At 35.7% G+C, this 24,309-nt stretch overlaps 1 protein-coding gene across 2 annotated transcripts; it reads right to left on the reverse strand.

Annotated features, from left to right (window-relative positions):
- Positions 1 to 615: 615 nt before the first annotated feature.
- Positions 616 to 23,125, reverse strand: LOC128546052 (uncharacterized). Of its 2 annotated transcripts, none has more exons than XM_053526863.1 (10): positions 22,990 to 23,125; positions 14,874 to 15,498; positions 13,077 to 13,130; positions 12,395 to 12,880; positions 11,935 to 11,991; positions 11,156 to 11,644; positions 7,192 to 7,470; positions 6,553 to 6,783; positions 6,121 to 6,159; positions 616 to 2,392 (listed from the first exon to the last, which is right to left on the reverse strand). In XM_053526863.1, exons 2-10 carry the CDS (start codon positions 15,496 to 15,498, stop codon positions 1,557 to 1,559), a joined length of 3,096 nt encoding a protein of 1,031 aa, XP_053382838.1. In that variant the 5' UTR covers positions 22,990 to 23,125; the 3' UTR covers positions 616 to 1,556. The 2 variants fall into 2 exon arrangements, with proteins under 2 accessions (XP_053382838.1, XP_053382837.1); XM_053526862.1 differs by having other exon boundaries at positions 616 to 2,391; positions 6,117 to 6,159.
- Between the last annotated feature and the right edge of the window lie 1,184 nt (positions 23,126 to 24,309).

Genomic DNA, 24,309 nt, shown 5'->3' on the forward strand with positions numbered 1-24,309 from the left:
TTTTTTTTTCTTTTTTCATTTCGACATTTGAAATAAAATCTGGTTTCCAGTATTAGGTAAAACTATATTTATTTTTATTTTTTTATTGTTTGTTTGTCTGTGCGCGCTGTATGCGTTGTTTGAAATTATTTTTCAACACATGCAATGATAATGATATCTTAATTTACTAATTATAACAAAAAAATGTAAAGACATTTACATACTTCATTGGAAGTCATTTTAGATTACTTAAGGTATTTTTTTCGCGTCGGTCCCGTACGAGGAATGTCCCAAACATTCGCACACTTGTTTATACCATGAGTGGCGACTCTCAAGCGTTTTTATGGTTGAGAAAAACCCAGGTATCCTTTCATGCATTATTGTAGGCACGGGTGGTATCTGGGTAGAACTGTTGACCTCCCGTTAGCCAGCTGGATGGCTTCCTGACATAAAATAATTCAACACCCTATGTGAGGTTTCGAACTCGCAACTGTGAAGGACAAGTGATTCGAAATCAACGGCCAAAAATGCCTCAAAATGCAATGTTATAGGGTCTAACTGTAAAAATAATCTAAATTTTGATTACTGTAAACATTAGGCAAGCTGAAGACACCGGTAACCATAACAACAAAATCATACGAAGGTATCACTTTATTTCATGATAACAGTTATTTTATATCTATAAAAGATTCATCAAGATTTTATAAAGGATATAGGTTTAAAGTTTGTTGAAAAAGTAAAACTGAGACATTTCAATGGCAGTGCACGACATCTCTACTGCCATGGTTACTTAAAAGTTCAAGAAAAATAGGGTACAATGTAAAGTGCTTGGTATTTTGCTAATGATATTACCCAACATATTCCAACAGAATGGCACTGAAGCCGTCGAAAAAAAAACGTCTTCATACATTGTTGTTTAAAAATGAGTGAAAATACGTTAGCATGGAAACACGAACTCCGTGACATATACATTTTAAGCTTATGTTAGACAGCTAACGCGCATACTGGTAAAGTTATCAATTATGCAGACTTCTACGGATAACAATGAAACCAAAATACACTGAAGTGTTAAATATCCGTATATTCTTCTTTCAATATAAAATACCTTTGGAAGGTCATGTACTTCAAACCTGGATAAAATTTGTACTTGAAGGGACAGAGATAAACGAAATTAAGATTGAAGCAGTTAAAACATTAAATTACACGAAATACAAAACATTGCAGCGGTTCAACTGCATTTGAATTTACCCTGGTAACAAAGAAACCTACCTCCTTAATGACGTCACGCAGTGTGTGAGTTTACCTTTTCTTTGTTGATATTTAAGCTGTATAGATGCCTACATATGATAAGAAATCGTACAGCGAATAATTAATTCAAAACATTTTAATACCTGCTCTTATACAACATTCACACATGTACGTACATGTATCTTTATAAGTTTGTTGGACAAAAAAGGAGGCAAAATCAAAATGAAATTTCAACATGTAGATCTATCAAAAATGCTTTAAACATTACTTTCTAGTTAATAATTTTATTTGCTCTATACATTTTACAGTCAACTAATAGATATGTTTTATCACTGCAGTTTTAAAACCATAATGTTATCATCAAAGCCAGCTACTACCAAGGCTGCATTTTGTTTATCAAAACACAATGTTTGTGTAATGTATGTGTAATCAGATCCGTATGATATGATTCCCAGTCTCTTCGTACCATCAGAACTAAGCTGTAGTATCTTGTTTGAGTAAGCGTCAGATACCAAGACATGACCTTCACCATCTACACAAACTGCACCGGCTCTATCGAGTTCTGAATCAGTAAATGTGTACAGGTGGTTTCCTGAACTGTCAATGGTAACAAGTCCACGATCCATGTATGAGATGTATATCAAACTGCCATCATCACTGAGTGCAATATTTTGGAAGAAAGTATAACCAGACTGATGAGTATATAGAATACGCTGCTTTATACCGTCTTTACTGTATATATAGACGGACCTGTGATCTGTAACATATAACTGGTTATTACCATAGGCCAGTCCCCAACAAATATGATCTGTATCAACAGACTTGGTAAGTGTCATACCTCCCTTTACATCTACAAACTGCAGTTTATTGTTGGACAGTGCTACTACAGCTACATTGTTACCGATATAACAAACATCTTTGGGAGATATAGGCATATCACACACACTGATCACCTGGTACCTGGTATCAAGTTTCTTCAGTCTGACGTTATCGCAGTCTGCTAACAGAATCTCTCCAGAAGGCAAAAGGCAACAACCATGGATATCACATTCATATCTGTCACCTTTTACCCGGATGTTACTCTTATATTTATCCTTGACTGACCATACATGTGAACCTGTTAATCTCTGTGCAGATGGAATTCTTGCCTGGTCATGTGTTACTCTAAAATGAAGAATCAAGACATGTCATACCAAAATGTTCATTTTGTAAAAATGATGACAGCATTTAGCTACATTGAATGACATATTTCGATAAACACATCTGGAAGTGCATCCGGTACAATGCGCTTTTTCAATATTTCTATTTTATATCTAATTAATTTACTGAAATTGCAAAGAGTAGGTCTGAATACTTCTCCTAAAGCACGTGTTAAATAAAAATACAAAACTGTAAAATAAGGTATTTAAAAAGGCATTTAGCTATATTTAGTTTTTGACTCTATTTCAAATTCTTAGTTTAATATAATTTGCGTCCGTTATCAAACTAGCTATACATGTCGATAAAATAAAAGCTATGGATGGAGATCTCGCCAACATTATCTTTAAACACGCTTGTAAATATCAAATCGTCAAACTGTTGGGCCAACACATGTACGCATGTATAACAGCTCATGGAAACAATTTTGATATCTTCAAATGTTAACTGCTTTCATATTCTCCCGAAATAAATAAATTGTAAAATGTACACGTATGAAGCCATAAAGTATAGTAAATAAACATGCATTGATAGAAATATACATGACTGACGTAAGGAAATTCTTTGCATTTCACAAGTATAAAATACTTTGTTGTTTACTTTGGCGAATAAGTGTGTGAAATCTCTATTATTACGTTGGTGAAAAAATGGTAGTTAGTGTAAAAAGGGGGCATAATTTCATTTAGATAAAAGTAAAAGTTATGAAACCTACAATGTCAGACCGGGAAAGGAAAAGCATTTGTGGACGCCGGGTGTGTCGCAATAGCTTTTATGACTTTCGCCAGTGCGAGCTTAAAAGATACTGTCTCATGTTTTCTTATTCTTTCTTTCCTTTTTTATCATTAGTACTTTGTAGAATTTACCTGCCGATGAGCAGGCCAAAATTTGACAGATATCAGTAAGTGATCGGAACATTGGCAGATAGGTGCGACAAATGTCCGTTGTCTGTCTGGATAATAAATATGCCATATCAGTTTGTTTTTATTTATATTATAGTAGCGCGTGAAAAATGAGTGTTTCAATACATCCGGTCATTACATTATCTTTTTATGTGTGTTTTCTTTAACTAAAGTAATAGTAAAATAGCCGCCATGTGTAAACGTTTATGTGTAGGTAGCAGGGTACACTTAGATTCGAAAATTTTGGGCACAGCCAGGCTTACATGTAGCGAGTCGCAATATTGCACTTCCCTAATGAGCAGAATCAGGGTGGCCATTTTATAAACTGCGTGCATGTTTTGTGCTTTTAATTAATGACAAGATCGGGACTCTCCTACAAGAAACAGAAAGTTTTAAAAACGAAAGTTTCACACCAACCATTAAAATATCATGCCAAAATCATCAGTTTTGCACTTTTGAACAGCCTGCACTGCCCAAAATTTTATTGCATTTCTCAATTTAATAGTCCCTACTGAACTACAGGAAATAAACGGAATGGGGGCCCATCCATCTCGTTTTTCACAAAATAGCAAAAATGTTCCTGAGTATCAATCAACAAGCACGGAACCCTTCCCTATGATTTGAATTTCCCGCGCCAAGGTGACTCATCGATTCATACAAAGCAGCAGTTAGTTTTACAACTGACATCAGAATTTTACATGTATCAGCTGTTTAAATTTTCTAAAGAATTAACAATCATTATCTCTCACGTTAATTTACAGACATCCAAACTCACGAAGTTCAAATTATTACAAATATTGACGGGGGCCAAAATTCGAAGTGTACCCTGCTACCTGTAACAGGTTCTTTCATTGGTTGTAGGTGCTGATGGGATATCAGGTACAAGCGGTAACAGTTTCTAAAGGCGATAACAATGCTCAGCCGAGATACTATGCAAGCAGGTACCTGAGAACCGGAAATTACAACCGCACTTAAAACCAATGTTTTCTTATATGACATGTTCAACAAATAGCAGTAAAATGAAATCAAACTAACGTTTTAACCCTATTTTCTTACAGCAGCGTTATAAACAAAGCACATGACATCTACGTCTTTAGACAGGAAGAAAACGTTGTTACATTTTATAGGTGAACAACAACACAGAGTTCCCATCTAGTTTTATCATATGTAGAGTAATATTATGTATTCTATTTTTCATAGAAAAAAAAACGTTTAATGAATTTATATGTACTACCAGTAACGAAGAGGACTTGTCAAGCTTTTTGATTTTTATCCGGTTTAACGTAAAAGAATACAAAGTACTGTTCGCATCTATCTACATATATAGTATACGTCATTTTCAAGAGATTTACTTAACTTGCTCCTCGTTTTACAGCACTGGTAAATACCGGAAACTCCCTCGCCATACACATATTGGTCAATGTGCCTGCTACGTTTGAGGATCGCAAGTCAAGGGAGTCTCAAGTTATTGAGAGAAATCGATTTTGTGCTTAATGAGTCACTGTGACCTTGACCTTTGTTTCATTGACCTCAAATAATGGGACCCTGGCAATAGTAACTAAAGTTTGAGAATTATAGATCAAGTATTCTTAAGTTATTATGCGGAAACGAAATTGTTAACTGATGGACAAACAGATGTACATACAAAAGACCAGTATCTGCCACATATCGTCGACACCATTTCGACTTATAACCAATGGCCAAACGAAATCTTTCCAATATAAAATGATATCGGTCCGATGATGGTAAACATATGGATTTGCTTTACTTGGTCGTTATTCACTTAGAAAGTCAGAACAGTTCCTGATAAAACCTAATCTAACTAGAGATATCACTGAAGGTGATGAATGTACCCCCCCCCCCCCCCCCCCCCCCCCCACTGGCACAGTACATTGCAATTTGACGCACAAAAGACTGCATAATTATGTGGACTCTATGTATATAGACTGTACGAGTATGTACACAGTATAGTAACAAAAAACAAAGTCCCATACCTATGCAGAATATTTATCTAAAAGAACGTAACGTGCACCATGCACAACTAGGGTTGGTACTGATCACTTGTGTGAAGTTTCATTAAATTGTGTGCAAGGTTTCGGAAGATTAGGCGCGCACAAGATTGCATATGCAGACTGTATGTACATAGTATGTTAATAAGAACAAAGTCCATAACTCTGCAATTGTTGTTGAAAGACCCTTACATGCCCCATGCACAACTACTGTTGTTACTAATCACTTGTGTGAAGTTTCATTAAATTGTGTCAAGGGGATGAGAAGAGATGGTGCGCACAAGATTGTGTCTATGTATATAGTAAAGTAACTAAAAACAAAGTCCCATAACTCTGCAAATGTTTTTCTGAAAGAGCCTAACATGCCCCATGCACAACTACTGTTGCTACTGATCACTTGTGTGAAGTGTCATTAAATTGTGTCAAGGGGATGAGGAGAGATGGTGCACACAAGATTGTGTCTATGTATATAGTATAGTAACAAAAAACAAAGTCCCATAACTCTGCAATTCTTTTTCTGAAAGAACCTAACATGCCCCATGCACAACTACTGTTGTTACTGATCATTTGTGTGAAGTTTCATTAAATTGTGTCAAGGAGATGAGGAGAGATGATGCGCACAAGATTGTGTCTACGGACAGACAGACGGACGGACGGACGGACAGACAGACAGACAACCTGAAACCAGTATACCCCCCTTACAACTTTATTGTCGGGGGGTACAAAAACAAGTAAGTCACCAAAACAAAACAAAAATAAGTGTTTCGTTTCACCCTTTTTATACCTTTTTTGATGTCCATGAATCTGAAACAGCGGACCTGTACCAACTGAAAAAGAAACAGTAAATTTATCACTTCTCTCTTGCAGAATGCAGAATTTGCAGACGTGCAATTTTCACGAATGAATTACGGATGGTATTTTAACACGCACCACTTGTGTAGATAAGATGATTTGCAGAGTAAAACTTTTAGCCCGCCTCGTCCTGTCAAAAAAATTGGTGCCTTGAAATTCTGTATTAATACACCGGCATTTTTTGTTTAGGTAGCTTAGCTATGTGGTAGTTGGTTTCTAATTCTATACAGTAGGTTGACCGTTTCGCTAAATTTGTCATTCACATTATGAAATAGAACTTTAATTTCTTAATAAAAGTTTTGACAACGGCTAGCGTTTGTTTATATCTAGTACATAAAAAGAACCTAAATTTCGAGATAAACTGTTACCTCCTCTTGATACTGTTTGTGCTGGCACAGTCGTAAAGTTCTGCAACAACGATGCCGGCATTCCCATACGAGAGATGGTTAAGTCCTGCGCTCTGTCTGGTGTTGGCAATCTCAATATTGTCTTTTCTGTTTCGTTTCTACACGACATGTTAAAGGCTCCCGATATTCCCCCTCTACTTGAGTCCACCATAGTACCTGTATCTGTTGATCCGGCATAGTTGTCTACAATATCTAAAATAACATAATAAATAATAGCGTGAATTTGATCATTTTCATATATATCTGATATATATTGACTGCACCTTGAAAGACACAGACGTACAGATTTTACAATGATAGTGGTATAATAACATCCAATAATCGTACACTACACTACGTTACGTAGCAACATTAAAATAGATATCAGCTTATCTCGCAAAATTCCGAGATATTTTAGATGAAGCGATCTCGGTATCCTTATTAATTTAAAATTTTTACTTGTTAACGCCATGTCAATTTCTACGTCAAGTTGGTCAAAAATATTATCATAATATAAATACCTTGCTATCATTCACATAAATAAGTATATTTTTAAACAACGACAAGTTTTGTTGATATCTTGTAAATAAATAGAACACAAATTGATATATAAACTGTTACCTCCTCTTTCTGTTGATAATGCCTGTGCTGGAAGAATATTGTTCCAAGTACTGGGAAACAGATTTCTACTGGTCATGAAGTTCTGTACCGATCCCTGTATTCCTATAGGGGAGATATATTGGTCTTGAGCTGTGCCTGCTTGTGGCAATCTCAGTATGGTTGTCGGTTTGCCATTGCCATACTGTGTGTTAAATGCTCCCGCAATTCCCGTACGACTTGTGTCCATAATCGCACTATAATTTACAGATCTGTCAGGGCTGTCCACGACGCTTAAAGTATCTAAAATGTCATAAAGAATTATATGGCATGCAGTTTCACTCTCACTTTTCAACTTTGCTGTATTTGTGACGTTTTTCCTAAACTTATCCCATATTTTTACAATGGCTTTGTACACATGTACTGATATGCCATATTAGAGTAAAGCCATGACATTATTCATCAGCTAATCTCGAAAACAATAATATTTAAAATCATTGCCATAATTATCAAACTGTATGTTTTTTATACTCGGTATATGTAACTCCATGGGACTGTGCCTGTGACCTAAATTCGACTTAAAAATATGATACTTGGTACATGTACTTTTCGCTTAATAAATACGTTGTCGCAGCCTCACAAGTACTATAGAGTGATTCAATAAATTCTGTCACTGGTCTTCGTCTCCAGATCAAGACAATTTTCACATCCAGACATTTCTAGACAGTTACTCACTTGAAGACTAGTTTGACCCCTGTGGCACCTTTATGTCGCAACCACCGTTAAATGTCGCAAGGTTATCTACCGCTATATGTTGCACTTTTAACGCTAAATGTCGCAAGAATGTGTCCGCCGTTATATGTCGCAACACCAACGCAAAATGTCGCATAGCAAAATCAGACAAGAGGGTCAAGATGGCCCTAAGTCGCCCATTTGAGTCACACAAATAACAGTGTAAATATTTTTTAACCTAGTGATTTCATGGAGACAAATATTCTGATTAATTTTCATTAAAATTGGACAAATAAATTTACCCGATATTCCATGATCACAAATATTCTGAACAAGTTTCATGCACATCAAATGAACAAGAGTGTTAACAAGCTTTTCCTTTGATTTGATCGGGTGACCTAGTTTTTAACCCCATATGCCCGGGTTTCACATTTGGCCTAGAAATCATCAAGATAAACATGCTGACCAAGTTTCATGAAGATAGGGTCATAAATGTGGCCACTGGGTTGTTAACAAGCTTTTCCTTTGATCTGACCTGATGACCTAGTTTTTGATTCGACATGACCCAGTTTCGATCCAGGCCTAGAAATCATCAAGATAATCATTCTGTGCAATTTTGTTTCAAATCAAAGCATAAATGAAACCTCTATATGGCTGAAAGGGCCAAACTAGAAAATTTTGCCCCTTTCAGGGGCAGTGACTCCAGAACCCGTGATGGAATCTAGCCGGTTTTCGAAAGGAACTAAGATCTTATTGTAACTTAAGTTGTATGTAAGTGTGGTTAAAATCAAATATAAAATGTCACTTCTGTTGTGTTCACAAGGTAAAAATTAACACATTTTCACTGTCAGGAGTCAATCAGGGGCCGTAACTCCGTAACATATGATTGGATCTGACAGATTCATCATGGAATCCAAGATTTATTGTTGTTGAAGATATTTTGCAAGTTTGTGTCAAATCAATCCATAAATGAAGTCTCTAAATGGCTGCAAAAGCCAAAATAGCAAATTTGGCCCATTAAGGGGCCATAACTCTGGAACCCATGATGGGATCTGGCTAGTTTTCGAAAGGGACCGAGATATTATGCCAATACAAGTTGTGTGGAAGTTTGATTAAAGTTGACTGCAAAATGTGGTCTCTATCATGTTCACAAGCAAAAAAATAGCAAAGTTTGGCCCTTGAAGGTCCCATAACTCTAGAACCCATGATGGGATCTGGCCAGTTTCGAAGAAATTGTAAACGGACGACGGACGGACGGCAGACGACGGACAAATTGCTATTACAAAAGTTCATCCTGTCACTACGTGACAGGTGAACTAAAAAAATAACTAGACCGATATGTTTAACAGACATTACAACTTAGATATTACTTTCAAAACTTTTAAACTCAAGAAAAGATCAAGAAAGTGTGTGCGTGCATGCGTGAGTATGCTTTTTAGGATCATGGGAAGGGCTTAGCAATGACCTACTGTTCTGATCTGCATGTGTGTTCGCCTTACGTTATTGGTTTGATATTTAAAAGTTTGAGCCTCCACGCAGTACTCGCCACAGTAATAAAATTATTCAAACTTCAGAATCCAACGTAGTCCTGTTTAGCTTTTGCGATAGTAATATCGCGCGTAGTCATGACGGTCATGCTTTTTAACATAGCAAAATGCCATCAAGGCAATAACACACAAAATAGCAGGCTTTCTTTATTCTATATAAAACTGACTGCTTGCAGACATCTTATCTCGAGCGATCGAGATGCCGCGCGATACCAAATATAAAAATCAGTGATTTTCTTTCAAAATTGTAGACTAAACTAGCCCAGCCAAGCCCTAATTCATTTAAGTAAAACTTGCTACAAGATATATCTGTGTAATGGGAAATTGTATGATATATGCGACATAAAAAGGCCTGGCCACCGAACGATCGAACCCCGATATGTTGAAAGACGCGAACTGCACCAATCTTGTAACGCCTGTTCATATGAAGGCGCGCTCACGCGAGACTTTAACCTGCTCATGTTACTAATCATACGCCTGCACTCAGTTAACCTGAGCCGTGTTTCTGTGTCTTGTACCATGCAGCCATGAAAAAAAAATTTCCTTATTGGTCATGAGTTCTATTTCTGTGTTGAAATTTTATAGTTATGGAGATACTCGCGAAGAAACCCGGGCTTAAAAGTAAGCCCTAATTTCTATTTTTTCTTCACGTTTCATTATAACATTGAAATATAGCCACTGTATGATAATTATACAAACTCATATACATAACATTAACTTGGTCATTAAGGCATTTGTAAAGTGTTTTGAAATCTCCACTGGGTTAATTTTTCAAAAATATTTGGACGGCTCATATGCCTTTGTTTTTCATACAATCTACGGTAGACTAAACTATTCGTAGTAAGTAAAAGAGGCTTTCAAGAGAGGCTGGGTGTTTTTTTCTGGAACAACTTAATGTGGCTTATACCACATGTACTTCAACAGTCCATATATCTCCAGGTATTACCAGTGTTGAAAATGTTACAAAACTTGTGCATTAAAAAAACAAAGATAAATATGTTACACACACAATCAAAACAAAATTAAAGAAAAAAAACACTTCTGAAAAAGAAGTTTGATATTTTTCTAAAAAATAAAACGTTGACAGTTGAAGCACATGTGATATAAGACAAATTATGTATTCCCATACACCTTACCTTTGTATTAAGTATTTCCTGCCTCTTCTTAACAATTCAGTATATATATTATAAGCAGTAATGATCTTTTTTGTATGTATATATTATAAGCAGTAACGATCTATTTGTATGTATATATTATAAACATTTTTGATGAACCTTAAATCAATTTTTCAGGCACAATGATTAGATATCCATTATCAAGTATATGATTATGTAAAATGGTTTCTATGGAAGACCATTAGTGACTGAATTTATTGAATCGCCCTCGTATGCACATGTAACAACAACATGTACAATTTCTATTTATTTTGTGAGTACGTATCACCTTGAAACGCATATTATTCGTAGTTTTATTGATTTCTTGTTTGCAACACATAATCACGCTTACTTGTCAGTCAACACATAGAGACCTCAAATCTTAGGGATCTGACTAGCGGGACTTCAGAATGACTGACATAAACAAATTCATAGTACAACGAATCTAACTTAAACGGATTGAAAATATATATGAAATAAGAATTTTTACAGGACTTGAACAAGAGATAAATTTATAAAATGAAGATAATATCAACATTGACGGCTCATACTTACGTTCTGTACTCTGAAGTACCATCTCCTGTTTAATGACAGTGGTACGTGCTGACATTTCTACTCTGTGGTTAAGAACAGGATGGGATGAAATTTCGGTGCAACATTTGTCCAGTTTGCTTTTTTCGCACGTGATTATCACGTTCATCTGTCCTGCCGTTATAGCATTATACATATGGTCAAACATACTGTACCATTTATACACGTCTTTCTCATCGTAACAGTACTTTCCGGCAAACTCTTCGATAATGATCAAGCAAATGTTCTGGAAGTCAATTTTCTTAAAATCGTTCGGTTCTGTAAGAAGCGAACATTGTGAAGGCTGGTAAGAAGACGCCAACGCAACTGCTACTGATGTTTTTCCGCATTTTCTTGGCCCAGTAAGCACGACGGCTTTCTTTGCTTTAAATTTGTGTCTTGCCTCTTTAATTACGCTTTCATCTACTTGACTGCTGGAGATGCTATACTGCTTCAGGAAGTTGCTCGTCAGTACTTTTGTTAGAATAAAAAAATATCTGTCAATTAAACGCTATTTAATATTTCAAGTATTTAATAAAAATGTTTATATATAAGGATTTTAGCCAAGTCATATAGACGTTAATCTGATTCTATACTGATTCGCGATATCGCGTGTCGCTACTTTTAATAACTAAATGTGAATTAATATCTTTTTCGAAGTATTAAAAACAAAAGAAAACGTTTTTATCATTGATAAAGATTATAAATTAATGATACGTTTAAATATGACCAAATATAGTTTTTGTTATGATATAATGATTTACCTCCCAAGTTGTTGGCAACTGGAAAACATTTCGAGGTCATATCCTGATTTCTACACCCTGAAAATTAACACTTAATACAAATATATTGCAAATAGATGCATATTTTTCATAATATATGTTATTAATTTCATGAAAACTTATATGGACAAGAAATAAAACAGGGCATGTCAGAAGCTAGGAGCCTTCTTGTATTTTATCATGACTGAAACTTCTAACTGATTTTATTAGATACTTTCTTTATTATGCATTTGATAAAATAAATATGTAATTATGCATAATAAAAACTCATTATTTGTGAATTTTCACTCGTAGCTAGAGTAACGTAATGAAATTTCAAATGCGCATAAAACAACATAGAGTTCCGGTTTATGTTATTACCTACATCCTTCACAATTAGCTTTTAGTCAATTTAGCGGTCTAAGTCAAAGATTTGATTAAATCATAATCGATTTTGACATACCCAGCGTAAGGTCCGCCGGTTGTGATTCACTTGTATCATCAAAAACCTTTACTATTTCTTCCAGGATATCATGATCATGATATCTTTTGCACTCAGCCAGAACCGTCAGGTCTGTTACTATGACTAGGTCTAAAGTTTTGTTCTCATCTCCTTTTGTTGTATGCTTCATGTTGTCGAATATATCTGCCATAGCTTTAGCTTTGTTTTCATCATACGAGAAACTTCCAAACGGATTTCTACAGAGGACGAAGCCAACGTCTTCGGGGTCGATATGGCGCCAGTCCGAGGACTCGTGCATCTCGACACATCGTTTGTAATTGTAATCCATTCCTTTAATGGCTGCAAGTGCTGTCTCAAAATAACGACTATTGTAACTTCCGGTGACAACAACGTAGTGATTGTTTCTAAGTTTTGTTCGGATGTCGACAACTTCTGAAGGTGCACTAAAATCTTCTGGTAATTCATTCATTGTTGTTTCAAAACTAGCTGATTCAGGTAAAAGAAAATTATTCGCATATAAAGCGTATAAAGATAATATATAATATTGCTTGTTTAGTCAAAAAAACTTTCATGTCAATGGTGAATAGAGAGATAGTTTAAATACTGGTAAAATGCACTTACAAATTTCTTTTCTAACATTTTTATCTCTATTAATGTAATGACTGTGAAAATAATAACCAACCTTGAAGCTTTGCCAGGATTCCATCAGCAGTTTTAATTCTTTTATTTTTGTCACCTGAAGCAAATATATGTCTTTTTAAACATTAAACATACAAAACATACAAACATTACTAAACTGCAATTATGATAGTATTGCATTCGATATACGACTTAATCATTTTATTAATCCCCCGCCACAATTGGTGGGGGGTTACAGAAATGGTCTCCGTCCGTCCGAACGTCTTCCTGTCCGTCCTTCCGTCCGTCTGTCCGTAACACTTTCGTGTCCGCTCCATATCTCCTAAACCCCTTGAAGGATTTTCATGAAACTTGGTCAAATGATCACCTCATCAAGACGATGTGCAGAACCCATGAGTCAGCCATGCCGGCTCAAGGTCAAGGTCACAACTCAAGGTTTAAAGATTTGAGCCTTCCATTTTGTGTCCGCTCTATATCTCCTAAACCCCTTGAAGGATTTTCATCAAACTTGGGTCAAATGATCACCTCATCAAGACGATGTGCAGAACCCATGAGTCAGCCATGCCGGCTCAAGGTCAAGGTCACAAACTCAAGGTCAAAGGTTTGAGCCTTCCATTTTATGTCCGCTCTATATCTCCTAAACCCCTTGAAGGAATTTTATAAAACTTGGGTCAAATGATCACCTCATCAAGACGATGTGCAGAACCCATGAGTCAGCCATGCCAGCTCAAGGTCAAGGTCACAACTGAAGGTCAACGGTTTGAGCCTTCCATTTTGTGTCCGCTCTATATCTCCTAAACCCCTTGAAGGATATTCATCAAACTTGGGTCAAATGATCACCTCATCAAGGCGATGTGCAAAACTTATGAGTCAGCCATGCCGGCTCAAGGTAAAGGTCACAACTCAAGGTCAAATGTTTTAGTCTTCCATTTCGTGTCTGCTCTATATCTCCTAAACCCCCTTCAAGGAATTTTATAAAACTTTGGTCAAATGATCACCTTATCAAATTGATGTGCAGAACTTACGAGTCAGCCATGCTGGCTCAAGGTCAAGGTCACAGCTTAAGGTCAAAGGTTTGAGCCTTTCATTTTGTGTCCACTCTGTATCTATTAAACCCCTTAAAGGATTTTCATCAAACTTGGGTCAAATGATCATCTCATCAAGAGCTCTTGAGTCAACCATGCCAACTCAAGGTCAAGGTCACAACTCAAGGTCAAATGTTTTAGTCTTCCATTTCGTATCTGCTCTATATCTCCTAAACCCCCTTCAAGGAATTTTATAAAACTTTGGTCAAATGATCACCTTATCAAATTGATGTGCAGAACTTACGAGTCAGCCATGCTGGCTCAAGGTCAAGGTCACAGCTTAAGGTCAAAGGTTTGAGCCTTTCATTTTGTGTCCACTCTGTATCTCTTAAACCCCTTGAAGGATTTTCATCAAACTTGGGTCAAATGATCATCTCATCAAGAGCTCTTGAGTCAACCATGCCAACTCAAGGTCAAGGTCACAACTCAAGGTAAAAGGTTTGAGCTCTAACCCCTTGAAGGATTTTTATGAAACTTGGGTCAAATGATCACCTCATCAAGACGTTGTGCAGAATTCATGAGTCAGCCATATCAGTTCAAGGTCAAGGTCACAGCTAAAGGTCAAAGGTTTACCCTTTCACTATCCATAACAGTGGCGGGGGATTTAGCTGTCTTTCAGACTGCCTTGTTTACTAATGCATTGCTAAATAGAAAGTCCAATTTTCATTCACTGAGTCCAAAGGAATTTGATTAATTAGACATTATCTGATGCTAATTCCAATAATTTTAAGTTCAAAACTTCCTAGTACACTAACCTGAAGGTCCGGGTTTTTGAACAGTCACTTGCCGAAGAATTGAAGTCGTCTCATTGGTATTGCTTTGTATTTGCTTAATGATTTCTTCAAACCACTTGCATAGAGAATCCCCAAGGTTTGGAAGGTTATTGCATTTTGCATTTTCAATTTTCTTTCGAAACAATTCTTCACGCTCTGCACTAAACACCTGCTTTGCTATAGTCATAGCGGCATTGACAAGACGTCCCCAGAAGCTATCAAAATCTTTGTCAGTCATATCTGAAGTGTTTGGGAGATGCTGCAACTCGTTACGTATCCCGCGAATTTCATTCTTCATGAGAAAAATATCAAGTGGTTGTATGTTCGTCGCGAACATTTCCGTAATTAATGTAACAAGAAGTGTAACATCCCATTGGTCAACATCAGCGGTGCCATGACCAGGATACAGTAAATGATACTGATCTTCTCTGATCCTTTTCTTCTTTTTCAGCTCCATCACATCCGGGTGCCTGTGGGCAAGATATGCATCAAGGGTTGTATAAGAAGACCCCGCATCTTGATTGGCAAGCTTGATGAAAAATTCTCGTAAAGGTTCTGGACAAAGGTTCACAACAAAACATACAAGCCTGTAGTATTTATCCGCCATCTATCAAATATAGATTATAAAAAATAGCTGAAAAATGTTAACACATAAATAGGTTTAATAGAATATTAACCAGTGACCAGTGAAATGGGATTAGCCATAATGGTTTCGCAACTGTTTTACATATTATTGACTTCATTTATCACTTACACTAATTAAACGTCTTCTTTTTAAACAAAATTGGCAATTTTCAGACTGAACGAGGGAAATACTTACTATTTCAAGAACAAATAGGATCAAATGAGGTTAAAAGTTATTTAGCAAAAACATTTATATACATGTAAAAGCCTTTCAGAAGGAAAGTAAAATATCTTTATACACTTTATTTATACTTACAAACTTTGCATGGTATAAAAGACAGGTAATTTTATATGACATAGAAAATTAAGCAAAGATTCAGTAAATATATTCAGGTGTAGGAGGTAAGAAACAAGCGAAAGTTGGCAGTAAACCTTCGTATAATGATCGGCCGTTTAAAATGAAATATCTACATGTACTCTATAGTTTGGATAGACAGAAAGAAAATGTTTGAATAAACACATTTGTGCAACCTTGGCATGGAAATCAATTTTCTGAAAGGAATCATAACAGCATTTGGAAATTAATAGACTAAGTGCTGTTTGGGATCTATTTATACTTGCATTAGAGTTGTTGACGCATATATACTTTCTGTCCAACATTCTAATCATTATGTAAGCGAACTGAATATACTACTTGACTGAAAGTGAAAGCCCTTCTATTCAAAATCTTTACGGATATTCTTGCATAAAAACTACTTTTGTCACTAGATCCAGGCATGTTTTAACGAGAGAAAAACATGTGATTCATGTGTTGTTAATACACGATTGTTACTTGTGAAATATTGTGCCGGGGCCGAACATTCTTGCGCAGATGGCCATCTTGTGTCTGAGTCTTGTCTCGTTAATAAAAAATCCTTCCCCTTTGTGCACAATAGATACAATCCAGTCCATTGTAAGTTTTGCTGTATTAATTACGAACAACAAACGCACAGCAATCAAACTAATAGAGCCACACATGTGTTTGCAATGTACTCGCTTACTTCCCCTGTTTACTCTCTTTTAAATTCGTCGCTAGGAAAAATAAAAAAAGTTGTTTCTTTATCTTCAATAACCGTGAATGTACTGAATAGCATAACACTTGTGAAATTTTTTATGCTTAGAAATCATATCAACGGCTTTTTGCAAGTATCAATTTGTATGTTTTAATTTCTCACAGAATTAATATATGTCTTGGAAGCAAGTAAACACGTTTATACTCAAATTACCTGTTTGTACTCTAAACAAGAGCTCATAAAACATGAACACCCCAACCCCCACCCCATTGATGCATTCAGTAACAGCACAAGGAACAGAAATTGTCCAGTTATTGTTCACTAGATGTTTGATGTACTAGCCTCAATAGATATTTGTGGGTTAATTACCTGTCATAAGTGACCTCCGTATCAAATTTGAATGTGATCTTAGACGAAAGCATTTTTTAGTTATTTGGCAAAAAAGTTCTACAGTTCTGCGTTAATGTTTGACCTATGACCTACTGACCTCAAAATCTATAAGGATCATCTGCTGGTCATGATCAACCTCCAACTTACGTTTCGTAATCCTAGACCCAAGCGTTCTCAAGTTATCGTCCGAAAACTGTTTAACTATTCCGGGTTACTGTGACCTTACTCTTTGACATACTGACCTCAAAACCAACGTGTAATCTTCTTGTCATGGTCAACATCCCTATTAGATTTTGTGATCCTAGGCCCAAGCGTTCTCAAGTTATCTCCAGAAACTTTTCATATGTTCCGGGTCACCGTGACCTTGACCCTGACCTACTAATCTCAAAATCAAGATGTGTCATGACCAACCTCCCTATCAACTTTAATTATTCTAGACCCGAGCGTTCTTTAGTTATCATCCGGAAACCGTAGACCTGTTCTTAGTCACTGTGATCTTGACCTTTGAACTACTGGCCTAAAATCATAGGGGTCATCTGCTTGCCATAACCCACCTCCCTTTAATGTTTCGTGATCCTAGGACCAACTGTTCGCAAGTTATCGTCCAGAAACAGTTTAACTGTTCCGGGTAACTGTGACCTTGACCTAAAAGCTACTGACCTCAAACTCAGTAAGAGTCATTTGCTGGTCATGATCACCTCCTTATTATTTTTTGTATATCTAGGACCAAGTGTTCTCAAGTTATCGTCCGGAAACGGTTTAACTGTCCCTGATCACTGTGAACTTGACCTTTGACCTACTAATCTAAAAATTAATACGGGTCATTTGCTAGTCATGACCAACATTATGATCCTAGGACCAAGCATTTTTGAGTTACCATCTGGAAACATTTTGACTGTTCTGCGTCAGTATGACCCTGACCCTCGAAATACCGACTTCAAAATCAACTGTGGGCATTAACTGGTTATATCCAAACCCCATAATAACTTTCATGATGCAAGGCAAAATATCTGCAAAACAATATACTAGAATTCCTCCTTCTTCGAAAAGGGGAGGGGGGACATAATAACTTATATGTGAAATTATTATTCTTGAACTGGTGTTCCTGTTTACCGATTTTTAAGTGATATGCAAACATATGGATAGGTCACGCTTGTAATAACGGGAACACAATATCGTTTAAAACATTGAATACAAATATGTGTTTTGCCCGTTGCCCCAACTATATTAGATATATGTGTAACATCATATTTTTCGCATTTAGGAGCCGACCGCTTTAAAATTCCTGTTTTTGGTTTTACTTGAAAAAAGATATACTGGCTTCCACATATTAAAAAAAATATGACTCCTAATTGACTGAAAAAAATTCTGGCTCCATTTCAGATTTTCTAAATACATATACATTCATTACTCTGAAAGCCGTATTTTTTGCTTTGAAATTGCTTTTAGATTTAACATTTTAATAATTACAAAATAAGGTTTGTAGCCTCTATATATTTCATAACATTTTCTTCAATATTAAAGGAGAGCATCATTTCCATACCTTCGCTTGGTTTGTTCTTAAAAGTAAGTAAGTAAATTAATTAATTAGTATTTTATATTTATAGAGGGCGACTCATTTAGCTGACGTTCATCTACAATGAGGCCCTCTTATGGTACAAATCACAGACACTTGGGGTTCGGACCCCCATCCACCCCATTCTCCTCCGCCCATGGTAAGTTTAGCCAATATTTTTTAGCATTTTACCATGTATTTTTTTTAGCATAGGTGACGATCATAAAATGCATTTTTGCAACATTTCGGTGTGTTTTGAAAAATGTATTTTTTTACCATCAATGCTCTCAATATCATAAGATTTGAAACTTTGCACGAACAATGGGAACACTTGCTTACGCTGGACCCTCGCTTTGTGTAGCGCATTCATAAACCGAGTACCAAAATCAATACTCTTACAACTATGTTAAACCAGATCATCACTTCTTTATGTAAACAAACCTCGTGTATAAACACTTGCTGAAGCGATAATCCGGTATCATGTTGTCGTCACGGTATTAATTTTTGTACCCGGCAACGATATGCGCAGTTCAAAGCAGGGATCAATTCGCAAGGAAGTGTTCCATGAAATTTAGATTGATTGATTTGTAATATTTATTGATTTCTCGTCGAAATACAAATGACAATTGTCGGGACTGGTATCATTTGACAGAATGGTGACAGACCCGTCGATTGATACCAGTCATTCATTGGTAGGGATTCATTTAAAAATTTAATTGGCTATTGTTTTCCCTAGTGTTCATATGAAGTTTCAAATCTTGTGATATTGAGAGCATTGATGGTAAAAATACATTTTTTAAAACACACCGAAATGTTGCTAAATGCATTTTATGATCGTCACCTATGCTCAATACATGGTACAATGCTAAGAGATATTGGCTAAACTTAACCATGGGCGGAGGAGAATGGGGTTGGTGGGGGTCCGAACCCCAAGTGTCTTTGGTACAAATGATTACAAATATGGTTTAAATGAAAACAAAAAATGATAGTATAAGTACCCCATTAGAAAGTAAGATACAAATGTATAACAAAAACAGAAAACATTGATATTTCATAACTAACGTTACATATATATGTCATTGCATATTAATCCATTTACTAGTACTACATTTTGCTTTGAAACACTGTAGTGAGCGGGACGCTTTGACTAGAGGTAAGACGTTCCAACCCGTGCCGTATTTTTATGAAATTTGTATAATATTTATAATAATATAATAATTTATGATATTTCGTCAAGCTCAAGTAGACGGAAATTTCAAAGTGATGGCCATTGTCCAAAATGTTTGCAGAAAATTCATTATGCCATTAATTTTGATGAAGGAAACTTGAAACTATTGGTAAACAGTTATACAACAAAAAATAAAACTGTCGGTATCATTTGTTTTCTAGGGTGCCTCAAGTAATAGGATTTAGTGAAACAGAATTGAAAAAAGAAGGTTGAGTCCTATGGGACCGTTTGAAATTTTGTCCTGTAATCTAAAAAGTAAAGACAAAATATTATAGAACTTTTACCGCATGTAATTAGGTATTTTTAGATGTCTAACTCTGTCCCCTTCTGTTTTAGTTGAACAACAAATCAAAACTTTCCAATTTTGTACAAAAAAGTAGAAACATGCTAGAAAAAAGGAATATAAGGAAATAAATTGTCCCAGTGGGGCTTGAACCTATGCCCCTATAGTAGGAATTGAATACTCTTCAAAAGGAGGTACACTATTAGGTATCTAATACCTTAAATACTGAACATTGCTGAAGAAGAGAGCTAGATTGATTAGGTGTGTTGTAAACGGTATACAAAGGCGTAAGAGCATACTGATAATTATATCCTTATTACTCACTAAAATTCAGCATCTGAATTATTCAAAACCATCTGCAGTAATACTTCCTAAAAGGATATTGCACCACAATAAAGATTTCTACTTAAAATACCAATTTTCTAAGTTTTGTTGATATTTTGTTGACATAATTTAACTTAAACCTAAAGTACCTGTAACAATGATTTTCAATATTAAAATCCTCTTAGAATTCAGGACTTTTAGAATTCAGGATTTGACATGCACAAAATTGCAAGATTGTACAGGGGAGGACCCCCGTACCCGCCTCATACAGAATTAATACAACACTTTCTCAAAAAAGGATAACCATTTTATGAAAACAGCTCATAAACACATAGACCAAAAAGTTGTTAATAACAATATTCATAGTTTTGAACTGTTTATGATAACAAAGCATTTAAAGTACAACCTATTATTCAGTAAAACATTAATGTTGTGCAACTTCAGTTATTTACAAAAATGACTTCCTGTTTAAACTCGGCAGAATGCAAGAGATTTTGTGTTTAAAATACCAAAACATTAGAGGATGGGGTCTCCCTGTCAAGTAGTCTCCCCAACGGTATATTTACACACATAATTCTGCGTATAGAATATCTGAGTAAAGAGTGCGCCTAACAAACGATTTACAAGCATATATTTTAAAGCTTAGGATTCAGATCTCAAAACAATTTGTTTTTAAAAATCTGCTTGCTGCGCTCTCAAGTTTTATAGTAAACTGAGGTCTAGACAGCCATCACTTTTGTTTTACCTAAAAGCAATTATTTTACAAATATATTGGTGAACTTTATCAGACATTTTGCTTGCATTTTCATCAGATAAACCACAAGAGTCCTAAGGCCAGGACATGCTCATGATGTTCAGACGTGTTATAATTATATAAAAAAGCCATAAGTGAGTGAGTACATCTCCAAATATACACTGAAATGCACCAGTCGATTTATTTTCAGTTGAAGCACGATCAAGTGTTGGTACCTATAAATTTTGATACATATTTCTGTTTTAAACTTGCTTTTTCAGTCGGTACACAAAGTTGAAAGAAATTCTGCACGTAGGAAATTTTTTGCTCTATATACATAAAGACAACTGTCCCATTTTCCCTGGACTGAGGCAAATTACTTAATACAGAAATTTTGTCTTTATCGCGCTTATTAGTTTTAAATAACATATACATGTACGAAATAACGTACTGAGACAAAACATACCTTTGGTTTACTCTAAAAAAAATCTGGACTTCAAGGTGTGTAAAAATATATCCTGACTAAACATCTCAATAAACGGATTTGTCAGAAGTCCCTATATGCATTACTATACCAGTCGAATATAAAACATGATATTTAATATTTAGTTGGCAAACTGCCTTTAGGTTATAAGATAAATATACTTGTTACCGATATTAGATTTAATTATAGACTCGAGTTCATTTTCGGGAACCCAATATGGAAATCAAAGGAAAACCCCCAGTAGAAACCCAAAAGTTCATGAACTTCTGCGTATACCTAAACTAATGTAACATAAAACTGTCTAGTAATATTTACCGAATACACTGTATTATAAGGACTATGCACTCATTTTACTAAATTTGTTTGTTGTTATTTTTTGCGTTTAATGCCGTTTACAACAGTATAACTCAGTTATGTAACGGCAGGCAGTTACCCTAAGGCGTAAACAATTTGTTCGTTTCCGGTACCCCGATCTACCCTAAATTTTTGGCCCGAGCCTAACTGTTTTTATGGCCTTGGAGAATATGTTTTTCAACTTTTTGACATAAGTTGCAAAACTACACTTTTAAAGCTTTAAATATGCTCAGTGATGTCAGAAATCACCTTATTGATGCTCTAAAGACATGACCCCCTTGCTTGTATTCATATTTTGACACAAAAATAATTTCTGAAAAGTCTCCCTTAATAAAAAAAATCAACAACAAAAATTTCCGACCTACCTACCCTAACTTTTTTAGCATGTTACCGGAAAGAAAGAACTTTTAGGCCTAACCAGTGTTCCTGGATTCTGTAACAGTACAAACCTGTTCTCCGCAAGTAACTGCCAACTTCCCCACATGAATCAGAGGTGGAGAACGAATGATTTCAGACACAATGACTTTTATCGCTACAATAGTTCCGGTCTCTGATAAGCAAGCGGGAAGGACATAATTGTAGACGCTCCTTTGCTCTAATCATAATGCTAATTAAAACTTGTTATTTTGTTCTATTTCGTTTCCATACGTTGCTGCACTTCATTGCATTGACTTTTTCACTCCTCCTTTCTTTTTTTTTCTTAGTTGCCTAATTATGAACTTGTCTAACAGAGATCTGATGCAAATTCCTTATACAAGAAGTAATCATATTCTATTGTCGTTAGAGTTATTTCATTTATGTTAGGCCTACCTTTTCAGTCTGTTTTTGGTATTTCTACCCCCACCCCCAGATCTTCCACCCTGTCGATCCGACTTCGTGTCGTACATACCTCAAAAGGTATTTGACCTGGTGTCATCAAATCTCACAGAATTGTTATTCCGTATGGAAAATTGTGCACCTGATGTTTTTAACAATAAAGATTATAATATCTAATAAAGTAAGCGGACTACAGAACACATCTGAAATTTCAATATTACGGAAAGTGCAATGTAAATCAACATAAAATATTACCTTTTGATAAACTTTAACACTTTCGCATTGTTCTCAATCCTCCTTCCTTTGGCGATTTATCCACTTGTTAATACACATCTTGATCTTGAAATTATATTATTTATAAATAAAATGTAAAACTGTTTAATGCAAACAACCTTGCGCTTCTAGCCGTTTAACTATAAATAGAAACATGTGTGAAATTCCTGATCTAAATTTAGTACATGTAACACTATTTAAAAGAACACATAATTTTTAAGCCAATATTAGTAACAATATGATCTGTATTGATCAATAAAACCTTTTCCCAATAAACTAATTTTATATCCGCAATTTAATGTATACGGAGCACGCATGTCCGGTGTAACATTTAATACTGATCCCGTTAGAAATATACCCCATGGGTCCTTTTCCAATGTTGAGAAGTGATCCCGTCAACATTTAAACATTAAATTTTGACCAAAACGTCCTTTTTCAACGTTGAGAAATTTTAATCAAAAGGGTAAATTTTCAACGGGGTCAATATTTTACACCAGCTTACATTTGCGTACTTAGGTGTCTATAACCGTTTACTTTTTCTTTGGTGCCATTCATTCCATAAGCTTTTATATGGCTATTTTTTCATTTACGTGGCTAAAGGGACAACGTCCGTCTATTGGTTCGTCCGTCCGATCATCGTGACCGCTCCATATCTTCCTAAACGGTGGCAAGATTTTCATAAAATAGCATCAACTGTTAACCGCATAAAGGTGACGTGCAGATCGGAAACCCGTGTCACTAGGTTCAAGGCCAAGGACACATATGGAGGTCAACGGTAAAATAGCTAGGTGCTAGGACGATTTTTCATTAAATTAACACCAATGTCTTACGTCACCAAGAAGGCATGCAGAGTGCACAACCTACCCAGATTGGTCTAAGGTTAAGGTCGTAATTGAAGATCAAACTTTAGTAGCTTAATTAGGTGTCCGCTTTATATCTTATCTTAACAACTAGGAAGATTTTCATAAAAACTAGCGTCAGTTATTAACCAGACGAGGTGGAAAGCGTACAATGTAGATCACTAGGTCCGAGGTCAAGCTCAGAGTGCACAACCCGGGTCACTAGGTCCAGGTCCTTGTCACACTTTAAGGTCAAATGTCAAATAGCTTGTGTCCACTCCGTATCGTCTAAATCGCTTGAAATATTTTCATAAGTCTGCAACAATTGCATATAACATCAATACGATCTGTAAAGCAAATAGTCCAAGGTCAAAGTCACATATAGAACCAAAAAAGATAAGATTAACAGTACAATGAATGTGCGCACACATGTTCTGGGTACAGTGAATCCAAAACATTATAA

Source organism: Mercenaria mercenaria, chromosome 16 (assembly GCF_021730395.1).
Source record: "Mercenaria mercenaria strain notata chromosome 16, MADL_Memer_1, whole genome shotgun sequence".
Lineage (NCBI taxonomy): Eukaryota > Metazoa > Mollusca > Bivalvia > Venerida > Veneridae > Mercenaria > Mercenaria mercenaria.